This window comes from Glandiceps talaboti, chromosome 14 (assembly GCF_964340395.1).
Source record: "Glandiceps talaboti chromosome 14, keGlaTala1.1, whole genome shotgun sequence".
Taxonomy (NCBI): domain Eukaryota; kingdom Metazoa; phylum Hemichordata; class Enteropneusta; family Spengelidae; genus Glandiceps; species Glandiceps talaboti.
The window spans coordinates 18,008,346-18,027,959 of NC_135562.1; the positions used below are offsets into that span (position 1 = coordinate 18,008,346).

General features: G+C 32.9%; 1 protein-coding gene across 5 annotated transcripts in view; it reads right to left on the reverse strand.

The window, feature by feature from the left end:
* Positions 1-2,973: 2,973 nt before the first annotated feature.
* LOC144445496 (putative 3',5'-cyclic phosphodiesterase pde-5) overlaps positions 2,974-19,614 on the reverse strand; it is a 129,727-nt gene continuing 113,086 nt past the window's right edge. For 4 of the 5 annotated variants that reach the window (XM_078135064.1, XM_078135060.1, XM_078135063.1 and 1 more), the window contains 12 exons: positions 18,500-18,592; positions 18,259-18,327; positions 17,257-17,371; positions 16,363-16,502; positions 16,122-16,208; positions 15,527-15,677; positions 14,472-14,627; positions 13,860-14,032; positions 11,411-11,522; positions 9,557-9,637; positions 8,942-9,030; positions 2,974-8,297 (listed from right to left, as the gene is read on the reverse strand). In XM_078135064.1, the coding sequence (XP_077991190.1) occupies positions 8,156-8,297; positions 8,942-9,030; positions 9,557-9,637; positions 11,411-11,522; positions 13,860-14,032; positions 14,472-14,627; positions 15,527-15,677; positions 16,122-16,208; positions 16,363-16,502; positions 17,257-17,371; positions 18,259-18,327; positions 18,500-18,592 (1,408 nt within the window). In that variant the 3' untranslated portion in view covers positions 2,974-8,155. Of the gene's footprint in view, positions 8,298-8,941; positions 9,031-9,556; positions 9,638-11,410; positions 11,523-11,935; positions 12,048-13,859; positions 14,033-14,471; positions 14,628-15,526; positions 15,678-16,121; positions 16,209-16,362; positions 16,503-17,256; positions 17,372-18,258; positions 18,328-18,499; positions 18,593-19,614 lie in introns of all 5 variants that reach the window. The other variant, XM_078135061.1, reaches the window with a different exon arrangement.

The following is a 19,614-nucleotide window of genomic DNA, read 5'->3' on the forward strand; positions in this document are numbered from 1 at the left end:
ACATACATACATACATGCATACATACATACATACATACATACATACATGCATACATACATACATACATACATACATGCATGCATGCATGCATGCATGCATACATACATACATACATACATACATACATACATACATACATACATACATACATGCATACATGCATGCATGCATGCATACATGCATACATACATACATACATACATACATACACATCCATCCATACATACATACATACATACATACATACATACATACATACATACATACATACACATCCATCCATACATACATACATACATACATACATACATACATACATACATACATACATACATACATACATACACATCCATCCATACATACATACATACATACATACATACATACATACATACATACATACATACATACATATATACATACATACACAAAGATGTGTGTCAAAATATAGATAGAATAAGTTCAGAGTAGTTGTTTTTGGTCTGACGTTTGGACCTCAACACAACATGTCCTTGGGTTAACCTTGAGGTTGGGAGACTCTCAGACCATTATTTTATACAGTGGTAGTGAGGTAGAATTCATGACAGACTAGGATAAAATAAGCTGTGGTTCTCATAATAAATATGCTCTCATTTTATACTTACCTCCTACCTTGACGGTGAAGGAAACGAGGCGAAGAGGAATTAATGTGAAATACCCACAATGAGTATGATCAAAGCTGAGGCAGACTGCAACACAGAGACCTGAATATAATTAACTCTGTGTGTTCTCAACCATGCAGTCATGTGATTACCCACAATGTCAAAGATATATCACGTGTCATGGGCAGGTCGTTTGACCTATATATGGATACGTAGGGTAAACAGGCAAACTGACGAGTGTCACTTTGTTAAGCCTTGAGGATCGCGTCATGCGGTATTTTGGCTACTGTCATAAATTATAGCCAAATGACGACTCAAGATTACTGTTTTTCCTCACTCACTCACTCACTCACTCACTCACTCACTCACTCAAGATTTAAAACTTACCAAGACATTGCCCACAGATACTATTGTCCTTGTAATTAACAAATATAATGTCTTCCTATAAGAAAATGACCCATTGTTAGTGAATATATCTTTGGTTATTTGATGAAAAATATGTCCCAGTAGCAGCTCGTGCAGGTTTAATATAAAATATTTACAATATCTAGCTCGTCAGTAATTCGGTCCTTCGTTGGCAATATACTAATATATGTGAGATATGGATAGTTATTTTGGATTGTTAATACTTAAAACTCCTTTTACTGTATATTCCTACTTTTTTTAAAAACAACGTCGAAAAAACAGACGGACATGTTTGCAACTGAGCAAATTGCTCAATACAAAAAAACGATACAATATTTAAAGAGTTTGTTATTATACGCACTCGAAGTGATTTGTAGATAAACTACATAAATATTAGTAGTTTACAAATTACTTCGAAAACGTACACATAATATACGTATTTAGGCGTGTGTTTGTTTTTTCAATGAGGTTGAACAAATGCAGTCACTTGGGAGAACTTAAAACGGTCTTATAATGGTTTGTTAGAGTTGATTGACTGTTTAAGATGTCGGGCAACTGGTGTAATAAATTAATGTCTTCTCCAATAATCACACTTATTGAAACCTATTTAATAGTATGTTTGAAGGAGATGTGTTTTACCGACTGTATCGCCTGTATATTGATTCCTTACATTACATCAATTTAAACTTGTCCGTATGTCTGTTTGTTTGTTTGCAATTAAGTCATTAGCGAGAGCAGTAAATGTACTAAAACGGTCGTAAGAGATTGAATCATACAGTCAAACATTCCACGATTCTAGAATGAATATATACATTTGTAGTTTGTACTATTAGAAGACTAATAAAATGAAATGAAAATGAAATGGTTAATGCAAGCAGAAGAATAATTTGAGATGTTAATCTAATGCACTAGCTGCAACTGGCATATATTTGTGTGTTTATCTATGCGATGATATTTTTAAAAAACAAAACTGGGGCACATCTTATCTATTGGATCATTGTGTGGTTTTTAAAGTATCGAAACCACACTGTATGTACTAATATCATCATCATCATCAATAATGATTATCAATGTTAACCTGACAACCCGAAATTTCGTATTTGTACTTTCTATTATGTTCTCTAGTTGACGTCATCTCCATTTAGGCCTAAAAAAAACAATTGTTTGGTTCTGGTTACCCGACCCCATCTAGATTTACACTGTCAACCCTTAACCTTTTTTTAAAAGTATGTCCAAGATAAAAAATAATAAAATCGCAAAACTTTTGAAGTCTCACGAGAAATAGTGGATGCGGAAACTGACATCAACTTAAAATGACAAAATAAAACTGTTCTTCCAATCTGCAATGGCTGTACATCTGATGTACAGACTTCATAACTTTCACACTGATATCGACTCTTCAGTTGTGTTAAAATGATCATAACGTACAGTCAGGAATAATGGCTAAAGAATCAGGATATCATCCTATTTGGAAAATTTGGTTCAATTTAACCTGATTGGAATAAACAAAATCAAAATAAAATTATTGACACATATCATTGCTTTTACAGTGTGTATTCTGATCGAGATAAGTATTCTGCACAGGGGGTCTTCTAGAAGGAAATACTGACCACAGAAGATTTCAAAACACTTCAACTTTGTGTATTGAAAAAATGCCCAGAAGTGATTTTCGACCCCTGGCTTCGTTGTAGGTGTTTGGGAGTAGAACATCCACACCTGTTTTAGTTTATGCCTTCTTGTAGTTAGGTGAGACAGAGAATTCAAAGGTCATTTATCCAAACTGTGATACAACATTTTATCCCTGATCAAGGTAAGCATTTATCTCGATCGGAATGGCCATTATGCCTGACTGCATTATGCAGACTACAATAAAAAAAACACCACAACATTTCCTATGTAAATATCTTTTATTATTAAAAAGTTCATAATACTTCTATTCCTGTGACAATAACAAATACAAAGAGTGACAATGGACAGAGTACAAAGAACTGGCCTAGATATAAAATGACACAACACATTGATGACAAAGTTGGTGTTTGACAAAATGTACTACACCTGATTGGCTTCACTTTAATTACTTGAAGAAATATAAAACATTGGAAAACTATGGTTTTACTAAGGTCCATTAACTACATTGTAATGTTAGCCTACCTGTAATTTTGAAGGACTGATGCGACTATTCTGCGAGTTATCCTAACACAGCGCACAGGCTTAGTTATATTTACAAAAACAAATGAATGAACAAACAAACAAACAAACAAACAAACAAACAAACAAACACAATTAAACAAACACAGACATACACAACATAAATATCTATTGACCTCAACCGCACAGTGATTACAAATCATTACCAACAACAAGCATTACTATATGTTTTCCTATGTGAAATGGTCTTACAATTGTGACCATTTTACATACTGGAAAACATCATAATTCTTGTTGTTGATAATGATTTGCAATTACTGTTGTTGATGCTGGTCAGTATTTATTTATTTTTGTTTTGTTTATTTTTGCTTGTTTGTTTTCTTAAATATATCTAACTAAGGCTGAGCCCCCTGTGATCCAAACTGCCATTTTTACTTTTTGAATTTTGCTCATTCTCATCAAGACTCAATTTTTCTACAACAGCGAATATTTCAGCCATGACTCACCACTTCACATCACATGTGCACAAAATTAAAAACATCAATTAGAATATAATAGAGTCTGTTTCCCATAAAACCTCTCATAACAATGCCCAATAATGACTTCATCATGATTATGATTTAAATATGTCTAATTATGCACTGGGCCAATCAGGTTCTTCATAGGGATGCTAGGGAAATACTAGCAGATATACATAGTGTCTGTAGTCTTGGTGAGGACAAGCAAATTCAAAATATCAAAATAGCAGTCAGGATAACAGAAATAGTAGTAGCATAAGACCTTCAAGACTACTGGTAGGCTATTAACTAGTACTAAGAATTAAAAGATTGTTATGTTGCTGAATTGTAAAGACAGAGGATAAACAGCTTGTTCCACAATATGTAGCTCACATGTTCCCTTAAAGTGGCCATATAGATGAAAAATAGGTATTTATTTGGATTTTTAATTCATAAAACAAATATATGTTTTTATACTAGGAAAAATAATGTGAAACAATATATACCAAATCATTATTTGTAACTGAATAAATTACAAAAATGTTTAAAATAGATGTTTTTGTACATACAATATCAAACTTTTGAAATACTTTTTTTAGAATTTTGTGATTTATTTAATTAGGAACATGGATTTGTACAATGCTGCTTAACATTGTTTTTTATATGAAAAGATAGAAGAGTCTTCTTAAACATTACAAATCCAAAATAAATACCGTATTTGTTATAAATATGGCCACTTTCAGTTGTTCATAAGATTGACCCATGTATGGTCATTTAAGCTTTGCATATATTCATGAATGGTGACTCTATATTTACATTCACCATATTTGGTGCTTCAGACATCACCATATATGGTATGATAATTAACATGAAAGGATGAAATACAACATCAGTGATATCCAGCACAGGAGAATCCACATGACACAGTGAACTTCATATAGAGCTTCTACTGTCTTGAGGTTCTAAACAGGAAGATTTCTGTTTGTGACATGAACGTGCATGCAATAAACAACTTGGAATTTAACATGAAGTGTTCAAAATGTCTGTGGTATACAAAATACAAAACAATTCACTTCACAGTTGTTAAATTCTAGACATACTTCAATTTTGTGACCAAGAAAGTGGTGCATAAATACCATCTAAAAAAATTTAACTATGAAAGAGTACTGATGGTCAGTAAAGTTTACAGTATTGTAAAGTTATACAGGAAATAGGAAAACTGAGTGAAAATGGCCGCTGACAGGAAATTGCTGAACAGCGCCCTCTATAAAGTGATGATAAAATAGAGGCAGACAAGCGCATTTAGCTGAATAAAATAGGCAATCAAATACTCAGTCGGAGTAAATGGTGACCAACAGAAGTGTAACACAAAATGCTTACTGAATTGCATCAATGTGTGGTTATAAGTCTAAGTAAAACTCTAGAAGTTCCTGAGACACTGTGGTGAACAGTAATGAGCACATAACAGTTTTGAAGCATCTATTCCCTTTCCTAAGAAAAAAGAAAAAAGTATGACAATTGTTTTGTTATTGAAGATTATTCTTGTCTAGATATGTAACTTGTTATCATACTCGACACTTTATCCTCTACAGTACAGTACAGTGCACTTTCCCTCCAAAATTGCCAAACCAAAGTTTAAACTTCCATGTAACGTTTATTTACAAACTCGAATTTATTACCATGGAAAATACCCTTCTGTCATGCCAAATTCTGGTACACACTGATGATCATATTTTTAAAACAAAACTCTTTCCATTAAAATGGTCAGACCAAAGTTCAAGATTATTTAGTGTAATTTTTGTTGTTAAAGAACTTGGTTTTATTTCACATGGCAAACATAGAAGTTACCTTTATGCATGTATGCAGTCATCTTGAAATTTGAGTACTAACAGATATTTTATTTCATAAATCCATAAAATGGTGACAAGTTTGTGATGTTTGTTGAAAATTTGTCACCTTCGATTTTCATTTCCAAAATTGTTGTCAACGAAACTTTTCACACTAGCTACAAATTAAGATTTACTATATATATGATTTCTAACTACAATAAACCAGATATTGTCTAAAAATGTCAGAAGGGCAAGGATTTTCAGAAATAAAAAATTCTCAAGCTGCACTTCTTGGCCTACAGATGAAAGATATAGGGTATGCAATGAAGTGACATTTTCTGGCCAGAGCTTAGAGCGGCAACTTGCACATAACATATAACATTCAACTATACAATTTTACATTATACATAACTATTTTAAAAAAAAGAACAATAAAGATGGCCAAAATAACAAATATATTGACATGAAGGAAATTTGCACTTTTTAATTCAAACTACAATTCCATTATTTGTGTTATTTTTGCATCATTAAAAAGTGTATTTATCACTTAAAATTGATTTTATCTCACAGGAGCCATTACAACTACAGTGTATATATATATATATATGCATAGCATACAGTGAATAATGATAATAATATTACAAAAGGCACTGGAAACTATATACAGACTTAGACATTACTTGTTGCTATGAAACAACCGTGTATAATTAATATACTAATTTAAATAATTGGACTATCTTCTAACTAATAAATATACAAATGTACAAATTTATCTGGGAACTTTTTTTTCGTGACACAATATGAAAGTGTTATCAATAATGGACATATATACAAGTGAATGAAAGAGTTCCCCTAAGTATCTACAAATAAACCATGTTGTATTATGACCCCTTATCTTTTCAGGCATACTTGCCTGCCTTTTTGTTGTAACTATTATATCAATTATTTTTGTATCCACTTTATAATTATAATGTTCATGTTGTGAATAAGTCAACCACTGATTCTGTCAACCAATCAAATGGTTGCATTTAAAATTACGCAAGAATCATGTTAACCAATCATATGACAGCATCTAAAATTAAAACAATTAACCTGTCAACCAATCAAATGATGAAATTTCAATTTATTTAAATGAACCTGAAGTTTCCTCCTGAGGCTCTCACAAAACTTGTAACTTTGGGTTAAAAAACTCTGTAAATGGTCAAAAACATTTTGACGAGGTAGGAAAATAGTCATGAGAATATCATGGTTTACCTAAATAATGTTTTTTTCCCCTTTTTCTTTTTCCAGTATTATCTCTCCAGAAAAGTATGAAAGTGTTTTATGTATTTTAGCATTCACACTCCCATTTGTATTGAAAGACTTTTTTTTCATTTTGGAGTAACTTTACCAAAATGTCATGTTTTGAATTAAGAAAACCGTTCTACTTAGTGACTTCCTTTTAAAAATTTCTTAAGCAAAATTATAGCCAATTTGGGGTTCTAATTTTCATATAAAATGTATTAATTATCAAATTAGTAATAGAAGCATGGTTCTTTCCCGGTAATACTGCCTGCTATGTTTTTATCATCAAACATAAAAGAAATGAGAAATAATGGATAACATTCATTGGAATGTAACAGAAAAAAAAAGAAATCTGCACCGATTGTTTGCTGACGTAATTAACATAGCCTTTACATTTGAAGCATGATATAATATGCAAATAGCAATTGTCAACAATCACTGTCAGAAAGACTGCTGTTCATTGGTTATAGCTGACCACCAGGTGGCAGTGTCAGCTTGTTATGTCTGACACTGTGGCATTCTTTTCAAATAATTGCACCATCAGCTAACATGGTCATTCAATCGCTCTAAAAGTTGTTTAAAGTTGTACCGACAACTGGTCCCCCCTCCCCCCATATCTATAATTGACCAATCACAGTGCCACAAGGTCATAACCTGTCACTCAAGTCAACTAATTGATCAATGGTTATGATATTGTTAGTATCGGAGGTTTATTAACTTCTTTACCAAGATAATGGGTGTATAAGGTTAGAATTTTTCACTTGTTTAATATATGCACACTATTGCACTCTATAGATTACAGTATTTAATGGTTATTTTCTGATCAGTACTGAAGCTATCCCTTTGTTTATCAAAACAGTGAATGTGAAAAAAAATCTGCTTTGTCAATAATTCATGATTTCTTCTAAAATCTACTTTATGTCTCTTAAATCTTTTCAGAGTATTAAGAGAGGTGTGTTTATACAACCGTGGTCATAACTGTAAATTTCTCCCATGTACACCACTTTCATTTTCATAGTCATAGTCCAATATTTGGGACAAAAGAATTATTTATGAATCAAAATAAAATATTTCCAAAATCGGACTTTTTTCATTTCTTTCTAGTTTCTTTATGAAATTCATATATTTTTACAATGCTACTTACTATTATGTACAAATGGTGTTACATTACATCCCATAAACACTGTGCAGGGGCACTATATACAGTATGAAAAATATTGCTGTATTTTCAGACTTCTTATTCATACAAATCTACTGTACATGACACTGACAACAGTGCTGTATTTCTAGATCTAATCTTCACAATGTGTAAGATTTAACTTTTGATGCAGAATTTTTCTGATTTTGTTTTTATGCCTTTTCAGCTTTCGTGTCTTTTGCTTCTGTGTCCTTTTTCTTTGTATCTTCAATTTTCTTTTGATTCACTTTCTGCTTTTCTTCCTCTTCTGCTTTCTGTTTTGCAACTAGAGCTGACCAGTTCTGCAGATTTTTCCTGTATGATCAAAAAATATACGCACAAATCAGAAATTCAATATACATGTGTCTGAATACATGATCAATTTTCTCATATCTAATGTTCACATAATTCAAGTCACTTAAATTTTGCAAACATTTCAAGGAAGGTGAGAAAGACTTTTCATAGACTCTGGGGTCATACCTAGTAAGGAAAATTTTGAGTCACAGAGTTAAAAGTAGTACACCCCTGACGATACTGATGAGATGTTAGCGAAAATTATGGATTCGCTTCCAAGAAGTTTTATGACTGAGTAAAAATTTTAATTCCAAATTTCAAGGAATGTTAAGGTAATATTTTCAGAATTTGTTGAGTGACAGAAGCATTCCAAGACATATTTATTTACAACAAACTACAAATAAAATAGCCAAAAAATACAAATAAATCTACTGATTTATGACTGGTTCAGTAATTCAGAAATCTTTAATCAAATGGCTCTTACTTTAATTGTCATTTGTGAGGTAGAATGGTAAACTAAAAGCAAACACTTAATTTGACTTCTCTGTTTATTTTTAACCGACTGACAGACCATCAATTATTTGTAAAAAGTATAATGAGAAACACACAAATAACAATGACTTAACCTCATCTGAGACTGAAACGAGTGAATGAAAGAAACTTACGCTGTGCCGTCCATCATTGGTTTTGATCCTGGTAGAATTCTGTACAGTAATTCATAACATGGCATACAGATACCAACTATGAAACCAACCTGGATATTGGACACAATACAAATGATTCAATTTAATGAATGTTGTGCTGCAGAGATAAAATTCTTTATATTTTGTTTTACTTTGTTCAAGAAAACTCAAATGCAGAGTTCAATTTTAAAAGAACAAGTCTGTATCGAAGATGTTTTTAATTGGAGTCTAAAATATGGTCCTACAAACAATTTGCTATAAAGTCCATTATTCATAGAAAAGTCTGCTCATAACATAAAGTTACCGTAATTGGCCTAATGGGGAAGGGTGCTAAAAATAAGCAATCACATACATTTTTCTCAACAGAGAATACCAACACAAGACTTCAAAATGGTCATCAAACACTGTCTTAACTCTACAGGAAGTAACAATTGATGATTTCTTTGTTAGGAAGATGGTGAACAGTCAAATTTCTACCATTTTTTTACTTTCTCTGCCTAAAAATCTTTTTTACTGATAATTTAGCCATGATTGTACAAAAAGGATGTGTATGCAGCAATTTGTTTTTGTATGGCTTTAGGTGATAGTTCAGCTTACCTGATTGGCTGGCAGTTCATGTGCTCTATCTCTATCCATCATTGGGATTGGCAATCGCCCCTGAGCTTTCTCTTCATCACCCTGTACGTGATTGGTCAAAATCAAAAAGCAAATATTACAATACCATCTTCAATATAAAGCATCAGGGATGTCAAAATAACAACTTTCAATATGGAATTTTGAAATGTTGGGTTATACAAAGTGACTGCTTCATAATTTCACAAAGATTAAGAAGAGTGTTCTTTTTTTAAATTATACTTGTTTTGTCGTTCTTAAAGTTGTTTTATTCTGTTCACATGTTGAGGCAGAGACAGTCACAACAATATGGTTATTACACAGAAAAAGTAAGGTGTCACTGTCACCATTAAAAATGAATTGGGAATGTTTCAAAACTCGGAAAGTGTTGTACAGGAATGTAGTTGATGATGTCATCTTTTTAAAAGAATTGAGCTGGTGTTGGCTTCTTTAGTGAATTACACACAGTGGTGAACTTGGAGATCATCAAATGGTACTTCATTTGCATATATATTGTCCTTTGGAACATTATTTGCATATCTGTTGTCATTTGGGCTTCATTTGCATATGTGTTGCTTCATTTGCATATCTGTTGTCATTTGGAGCCTTATTTGCATAGATGCTGTCATTTGGAGCCTCAGTTGTTTAATATATGCACACTATTGCACTCTATAGATTACAGTATTTAATGGTTATTTTCTGATCAGTACTGAAGCTATCCCTTTGTTTATCAAAACAGTGAATGTGAAAAAAATCTGCTTTGTCAATAATTCATGATTTCTTCGAAAACCTGATGTCACTTTGTGTTAATGAACTCCAAAAAGAATCAGCGAAAAAAGAAAAACAACAGCAGATATACAAATGTAATGCTATATGTCGTCTGCTAGAAAGTTAAATTTGCATGTGGCAGAGAAATGCCGAACGTTTTTCCTGGGTTTTACATATCTAGTGTCTTTTGGGTTTTACATATCTAGTGTCTTTTGGAGCGTCTTGCTTGTTATGCATAATAAGTTAATGAAACTCCAATAGGTGTAAATACCAGAAACGACACACCATATATACAGAGTAAGTAGATGTGCTAGATATCATCTGCTGAATTAATGTGTTGCACAAATACAAAACAACACTTTCACAGAGTTTTAAAACATTCGTACTGCAGGTATGACAGTGCCACCTACAATTACTTAAAATAAACTAATTTCTTTTTAGTCTTTGAAATGTTTTTGACAATAATTTACAAAAGCTGATATCTTAGAAAGGCATATATGTTATGACATCTATGTTAGTAACATTTTTTTCTAAAATCACACATCACCAACAATTACCCACAATTCTCAACAAAGGATATTTTAAGCACCATGTTCCCTCAATTTTTCACCATTTTTTTTTATTATCAGCATTTTTATGGATGAAATTATGAAAGCAAGGGAGGGAAATTCTTTGACTTTAACAGATGAATATATGAACCCTGGCAACCCACACTGTATACAAGTGATTTTTTTCATTATTTTTACTCACTTCACAAATGAAAAAGACAATTTTGCAGGTACTGCAGATACATCGGAGTTCCTGTATATTCCAACAATTTACCCTGAAAATTATACTTATTGGCCATTTTCATTCAACAGTCACATGCCCACACCTGTTCTCAATTCATTTTTCCAAATTTTATAATTGTGAGTGTCAATTGATGATGTCAAGGAATATTTCAAAACAATGAGTAAAGACTGAAATATTGGATTTACAATAAAACGATTTTGTCCCTATAAATTGTGGGTAACTGATAGTTAAGTGCAATATGTAAATTTATGCAAATTTGAGCAGAGAAAGAGACATCACCTGTTGCCAGAACTCCTCAAAAATATTAACAACAACTTGCTGGGAAATATGGAATGGTTTGGCTGTTGCACATAGGTCTGCTGCTGTCATGGCGATTGACTTGGCAAGATATCTGGGAGACACAGAGTAGTGCACAAAATACAAACACACAAATGCACTTAATGATCAATGGTGACCATGGTTACACCCTTACGCAACACACCACATTTTATGCTAATTAGCAACCAAAGATTCAAATATTCAAACAAGTGCGGTTTTATCACAATTTATCGTACAGAATTTACAGAATTTACAAAATGTGCTAAGTTATGAATTTGAAAAAAACAAAAACATTCTAAATCTGAAAGTTTCCTGATCAGATAATAGTTCTTGAGAAATCTTGAGAAATTCAAAACTAATTTTATTTAATCAATGTTTTCTCTTGTTTGAGTATTTTCAGTCTCTGATCCATAATTAGCATAACAAAAAGAACATGCACACACATGACACACCACAACAACTTTGATAGGACCACATAAAATCTACCTGTGCATAGAATTCGTCAAATATGACTTTGACCGTTTGTTGCTGGACACTCCATGGTTTCATGACGGCTGACAGATCACATGCTGTCATACACAGCGCCCTCAAACGCATCCTGAATATTAGTGATAAAAGGGTGTTGTCATGGCAATAAGATCGTTACGGTGACAGCATTAATCCAGGCATGAAGCGTGAACAGCAAGGGAAAGAGAAAAGGAGTGAGTAAAGCAGTGTTAGTTACAAGCATATGATTAGTTATCAGTCAGCTAAGGGGTCTATATATGAAATGAAAAAAGCTACCTAAGTTTACAACTGTTCACATGAATATATAAGAATATTCATGTTCCTGGGCTAGCAATCAGAGAGAGAACCATTACCCTTGCTGGATAATCTAATAAAGTAACAGTTGCAAATTTAGATTAACTTGTGCTTGCCAGTAGAAAAATTACAGTAATAAGCAGCATCTAAACCTGCACAACTTTAATTGCTTAGAAAATACCAATAATAATCGGTTTATTTACCCAAATGTATAAATGATTACAAAATATTGGTAACAGAAAACAAAAAAGAGTGGGGTAAATATCAATGAGTTGCTGCATTCGAGGTATCTGATAATTTAAGATGAATTTTTCCAAAGTTCTGAACTTCTTGCACATTATGCTTATTGTGAAGTGATTAGCCATAGATTAGAATTATTCAAGGAAAACACTAGAATCTTGAAGTTGTTGTTTTTTGTAATGTCTAGATTGGTGGCATTGAGTTTGCAGCAGTCACCAATCAAATGTAATGTAACAACTGAATACTGTTGAATGTCACTTGCCAATGAGCAGGACTGTTTGTGCTTGATAAGCAATATTGAATTATGTGAACAAAATGCAGCTGTGAGATATTTGTTTGTCTTAAATAGTTCAGCATCCAGATGTAAATATGTCATATAATATTAGAAGGAGTATATAATAATGCCTTCAGGTTAGTATGTTATACACCAGAGAGGAAATGTACATTCAGATTAATAAGGAAATCATAAGGATAGATTCATTTTCCAACAGTTTACACAATTAATGAGTAAAGTTTACTTTGATAAGAATACAGTTCTTATAAAAGCCATAAATTAATTATTATATGCTTCCATTGCCACTCTACAGATTTACATACCATAACCTAATTTGCATACTTAACTAGTTTGCATACTTAACTAATTTACATACCATAAATCTAATTTGCATACCATACATCTCATTTGAATACTAAGTATCTCATTTGAATACTAATTATATAGTCTCCATACATCTCATTTGCATGCTAAGTATTTAATTTACATACCATACATACTTACATGATAAGTAGCTAATCAAAATCCATACCATACATCAAATTTGCATACTAAGTATACAATTTGCATACTAAATGGCTACTTTAAATAAAAGCATTTTCACACAATCAGACCTTCACTAATAATTGTTTCAAAATCTGGGAATAAGTTTTTAAATTTACAACAATTTCACAAATTGCAATTATTATCCTTTTTACTACATGTATGTATGCAAATGAAGAAAGATCGCAAAATACAAGTACAATTTCTATCACATACTTGAAGTATTCGAAACCTTTGTTCAATATTCCAAGAAAACATAAATTCTTACACGCTGTGAACAAATGACTGTGATAACTACATATGTATATATTATGCATGTACAGACACATACAGACACAGACACACACTCATATTTTTCTGTTTGCGATAGTAGTAAACAGTCTGTCTGAATGTGGTTCAATTTATCCATTAACAATTTCTGTGTTTATGAAAAATGATGTTTAATAAATTCCTTCTTTGCCACTCTCAGACCTTCAATGAATGAAAATTCATTGCATAATGAAATGACATGATACTGTCTTTGAATACGTCAAAATGAAGTTTTTTTTTTACCTGTGTTCTGCATCCTGCCAGTCAAACTTTCCTGTGTCCACTATTACTTTAAGCTTATCTTTGTTACCAAAGAACAATGCCAGATCTGTTGCTAGGATGGCATGTTTTATTTCACCGATGACTGTTTTATATTCATCAGCCGTTAAATTCCTAAAGATATTGTGGCCTTCATGCTACAGATACAAAGCATAGATACATCAATGTAAGGTACATTATCTTATATCATGTAATATGATTTCTATTTGATATTGGACAAACCACAAATACACATATTCATTCTCTCTCTCTCTCTCTCTCTCTCTCTCTCTCTCTCTCTCTCTCTCTCTCTCTCTCTCTCTCTCTCTCTCAGACTCCCTCCCCTCCCTCCTTTCTTCTCTCACTCATTCACTCACTCTCTCACTCACTCACGCACTATTTCTCTTTCTGTCTCTTATTTCTATCTTTATCTCTATCTGACTTTCTCCATCTTTCTCTATTTTTGTGTCTGTCTGTCTCTCTGTCTGTCTGTCTGTCTATATATTTATGAGACAGAGATAGATTATATATCCTTCTTTGCATCCGTCTCTTTTTCTCTCCTTGTCGTCTTGTTTTTAAAGATATCCTTATCTTTACCTGAAGTATAGTGACAGTTTGATTGAAATGATGATGTTCCATTGTTGATGTACTGTACACTGATGCTAGTGGAGTTGAATTATTCACCATAAAGGCATTATTTTTACCTCGATGATCAAGGTCGTGACAAAGACAGGCAACAAACAGTGCCAGACACTGTAAAATAATCCAAAATGTAAAGTTTTAGACAATGTATACAGCTGACTTTGTATGACATCAATATATAAAGATGCAATTGCAAGAATGGCATTCACTCCAGGAAAGTTTTTGAAACAATTGGTTTTATTAAATGTGTCATTTAGTGTAATTGCACTCTGTTTATTGACAAGCTACATACATTGTTTCAAAGCTATTTCCAGTAAACATGACTTCATTTAGATTTACGCAAATAGGTTATTATATACAAGCATGCACCAACAGTAAATACCCATGTGAGTTCAATTTACACATGAGGCCATTCAAAATTAATACATGCTGATTCAACAGCGTGAAAGGTTTGCAGGTCAAGTAATCGGCCTAGAAATAACATTTCCAGGTCACATCAAAACAATTGTGTATCTCTTGGACAACCGTTCGGCAATACAAGATGGCATTATTGAAATCAATATAGGAATGTTTTTGATACAATTGACTGTTTGCGTTTATCTCCTGGACCACATCTAAGCTGATACAAGGCAGCATTATTCTTGTCACTAGCAATATTTTTGATACAAAGAGGTTCTTATTGAAAGCATGTGATTGTCTTCTAAATCACCATTCTGCTCATAGTTGATTTTCCACAGTTCCAAGATGTATTGCATGAGACAACATTGCTATGTTGTTTCATTGAGGCTTGTTCTATATTTATTACATTTGAATTAAATTGTCATCATGAAATGATGAAATGATGTGACAGTGTTGACCTCTTTACATAGCCAAACAATACAAGCAGGTTCTATAGTCAATTAATTGATTGATTGATTGATTGATTGATTGATTAAAATATCAAAAAGGAAACTTGAGTTCTTGAGCGAACATAACTGATATGAATGCCATGTGTGCAGATCTATACTTACTTCTGAGTGTGTGAACATTCCAGGTGACGTTTTGATGACTGTGTAGATTGCATGGGCGACAGAAAATGCATGTGTCCAATTGTGATACGGAACTTTGCGATAGTTCTTCCGAACACTGAGCGTAAACCTGCATAGGTCATCATAGTCAAAACTGAAAAAGAGATTAAATTGAAAATTTGTCAATGAAGATAGACTTACTGTTCAAGAATAAGTAAATTCAGTCTTTCTTGAAATGCAATTTCATTGAAATTTTCTGAATTTCACCTAGATGTAGACCACTTTTTATGAAGAGTATCTAAAAATAAAACTATGAACACAGATGGCGCTGTCCATTTAGAAGCCTTCATCAATATTGTTTATCATAACATTGATATATAGGGCACTGTTCATTAAAAAGTTGTAATCCCAATGTGGACACACAGGGTGCTGCTCATTTAAAAATTTGTAGCCCTACAGTGAACAAAAAATCACTGCTGACACTGCTGTACACTGAAACTCCACAAATCCCTCTATGACAACTCTATTAGTATAAAGTACCTACAATGAAAATACATCTTTTGAATTTCTTAACCAAAATAAAAGAAATTTTACTTACTTCATTAATCCAAACAAATCTCTAAACATACACAACACATAAAGTGGCTTGGCTTCTTCCTCCAAATGCCAAGGTGAAAAATCATATCTGGGGAGAAGATATATAATAACTGAAGTTAACACTGAAGAAGTCTAAGGTATGAACTCGACAAGTTTAACTAATTAGCTGGTCATACACCTATTGTGCACATGCATACATACACATCCATACACATTTCAACATACTTGATGTTCATCCTTACCTTGCAACCTCTGGCGCTGTGTCAGGCAATGCGACCCTTCTCAGTTCTTCATACTCACGATCCGTACATTGACTGTGGTAGGATAACACCTCCAGTGCTACTCTGTACTTCTGTTCTGACCTCCTTATCTTATCATAGAGCTGAAAAAAACACAGTATGTATGGTATTAATGAGAGAGAACAGGTCAACAGTGAGTACATGAAGCACCAATATGTCAGTATATACTGTAAACCTAGATATTTGAGCTACTAGAAAGTTTTTGTTTCTGTGAAGCTTGGATGTTCAACATGTTAAAATACAATGAAATTAATCAAATAACCCTGATATGTATCATGTACATGTAGCTTCTTGAAATAAACTTCCTTATGTAGTCCAAGTCAACTTGGGTTTATTATAATATTATCACTTTACTCTGTACAGAACACCTTCGCGTATTTAAGAACACAAATAATATACCAAAGTGTTGTATGAACGGTTTCCAGTGCCCCTATATAGTTAATGGAGCAATCCATTAGGACGTCCTCAACAGAGGAGGAACTCCGACTGGTATATAAGTGTGCCAACCTGGAAATCCTGCAGGACGCATGATTGAAAGCATTGGTATAACACCCGGAGAATTAACCTATTCCCAGCTGTACCTACGCAACCCTACTATAGACGAAGTGTGTCTAGTCTGACGGCAGTCAGTTCAGGTAAGCCAAATCACTTTGGCTAGGATTACAACAAAAGAATATACAACAAAAATAATAACGTGTGACATAAAATACCAACACTGTACTGAACAAAGACAACAGAATGATGTCATAACTAATGTGATGTCACCCACATATAAGCTTTTATGAGAATTCGTATGACTACGGATGTACATCCATACTGTTATATGGTGTTACAAACCTTTGCATGGTGAAGGGCCAAACCACAATAAACTGCAAATGTCTCAAAGGAATCTTCATCAGATTTGGTAAATAGACCATTCCTCTTATTAACCATTTGAACAACACCAATTATACTACAATGAAGCAATTACAATGACAATCAAAATGGTGCACAGAGATTTAGTAGGTAATCATGGTTGAAAAGAAGGACGTGACCGACTGGATATGAAACCATGCATAGTCTCAATGTAATCAATGATCAGACGATATAACAATGTGTGGTAGAAATTGTTGCGAAAAATCACCAATCTGGATCCCTGTTCACATGACATTTAGAAAGGGGTAGAGATTTCGAATCTGGCCATACTTAAAACTCCATCTGAATCATGATAGACATGTAATAACCCCATTTACTTCCTCATACCCCCCTGTAACCCTTCCATGGGACCTATGTTTGCATATACTGATATATTTCAATGATAACATTTGATTCATAATAGTGCAAGATGGACACAATGTTAGAACCTTTCAAATATAAAGTTAAAATATGAATCACATAATGAGGGCTTGACCCTCTCTGGAAATTAGAAACCATGATGCCCTGATTATGATTCTACTAAGCAAAATAACGTTTCCCCTGAGTCTGTAGATGGGTGATCTAACACAGACTATATTTTCACACTACTGATGTCTGAAGGAATAGGTATATGTACAACCCAGTAAGAATTTGCACCCATTTTTTGGCCAACACTGCATCTAAAACCTGAATTCACTTTGCTGTTATAAAACATGTGTTATGAGGACAGAGTAAAGATAGATACATTTGCACCCATTTTTTGGCCAACACTGCATCTAAAACCTGAATTCACTTTGCTGTTATAAAACATGTGTTATGAGGACAGAGTAAAGATAGATACATTTGCACCCATTTTTTGGCCAACACTGCATATAAAACCTGAATTCACTTTGCTATTATAAAACATGTGTTATGAGGACTGAGTAAAGATACATGGACACTTACTTTCCTCTGATATATATAGGCATGCAAAGAATGGTTTTTGTAACGTATCCCGTCTGGATGTCAACATCTCTGTTGAAGAGAAATATGAAATATGTATTAGGCTCATGTATATTTTGAATAGTAGGTCAATCTGTTCAACTTGGAAAACAAAAAGGCTGAAATGTGCAGTCGAAGGTCGAAGTCGAAAAGATAGACTAACCAACCTTCTATGGAGGCTATTGAATTTTACATTCACTCCTACCTATTAAATCTTTCATCTAGGTATGCATCAGGGATATTCAAAGTTTCTCCACTTGATGCAACATGACCTGCTATACCCTTTTCCATTGGAAACCTACAAAAATGAGAATATATTTGAAAATTATTTTGTTTTCAAAACTGAATGCTTCCCCCAAATAGCAAGATATTGTGTCAGTGTCAAGTAATGGCACACAAAATAAGTTGTTAAGTGAAAACAGTACTATTATAAATGAAATTATGGTATCTCATGCCATATACAAAACTCTATTCCTCAGTACAAATGCAAAAGTTATCTAATTTTACATTTATTTGCCCACCTCTATCTCATTATATTTGCAACCCGCTATATCATTATATATGCAAAACTTATCTCATTACATCATTACATATACAAAACGTACATTGTATCTCATTATTGCAACCCTCTATCTCATTATTATGCAAAACGTATCTCGTTACAAATGAAACTCTTATCTCATTACATTTGCAACCCTCTATCCCATTATATATGCAAAAATTTCTATAAACTATACATGTATAATCATGCAAAATTGCATCTTATAGCGTATTTTCGACCACATCCCATTATATATGCAGAACTGTAGCTTAATATGTTTTCAAGACTCATTCTATTGCAAATTGTATCTCAGTACAAGACAATTTTCTCATTATTATATTGCATTGTGTATTCAGTGATGGCTCGCTTCTCATTACATATGCAAAACTGTATATAATTACGTCTTCAAGATTATCTTCTCATTATATATGCAGAATTGTATCTCATCATGTATCGATGGACATCTCATTATATATGCAAAACTATCTAATTATGTATTCAAGATTATCTTCTCATTATAAATGCAGAATTGCATCTCATTGTGTATTGATGGCTATCTTCTCATTATATATATGCAAAACAAGATTATCTTCTCATTATAAATGCAGAATTGCATCTCATTGTGTATTGATGGCTATCTTCTCATTATATATATGCAAAACAAGATTATCTTCTCATTATATATGTAGAATTGTATCCCATCGTGTATTGATGGCCATCTGCTCATTATATATGCAAAACTGTATCTAATTATGTATTGAAGATTATCTTCTCATTAT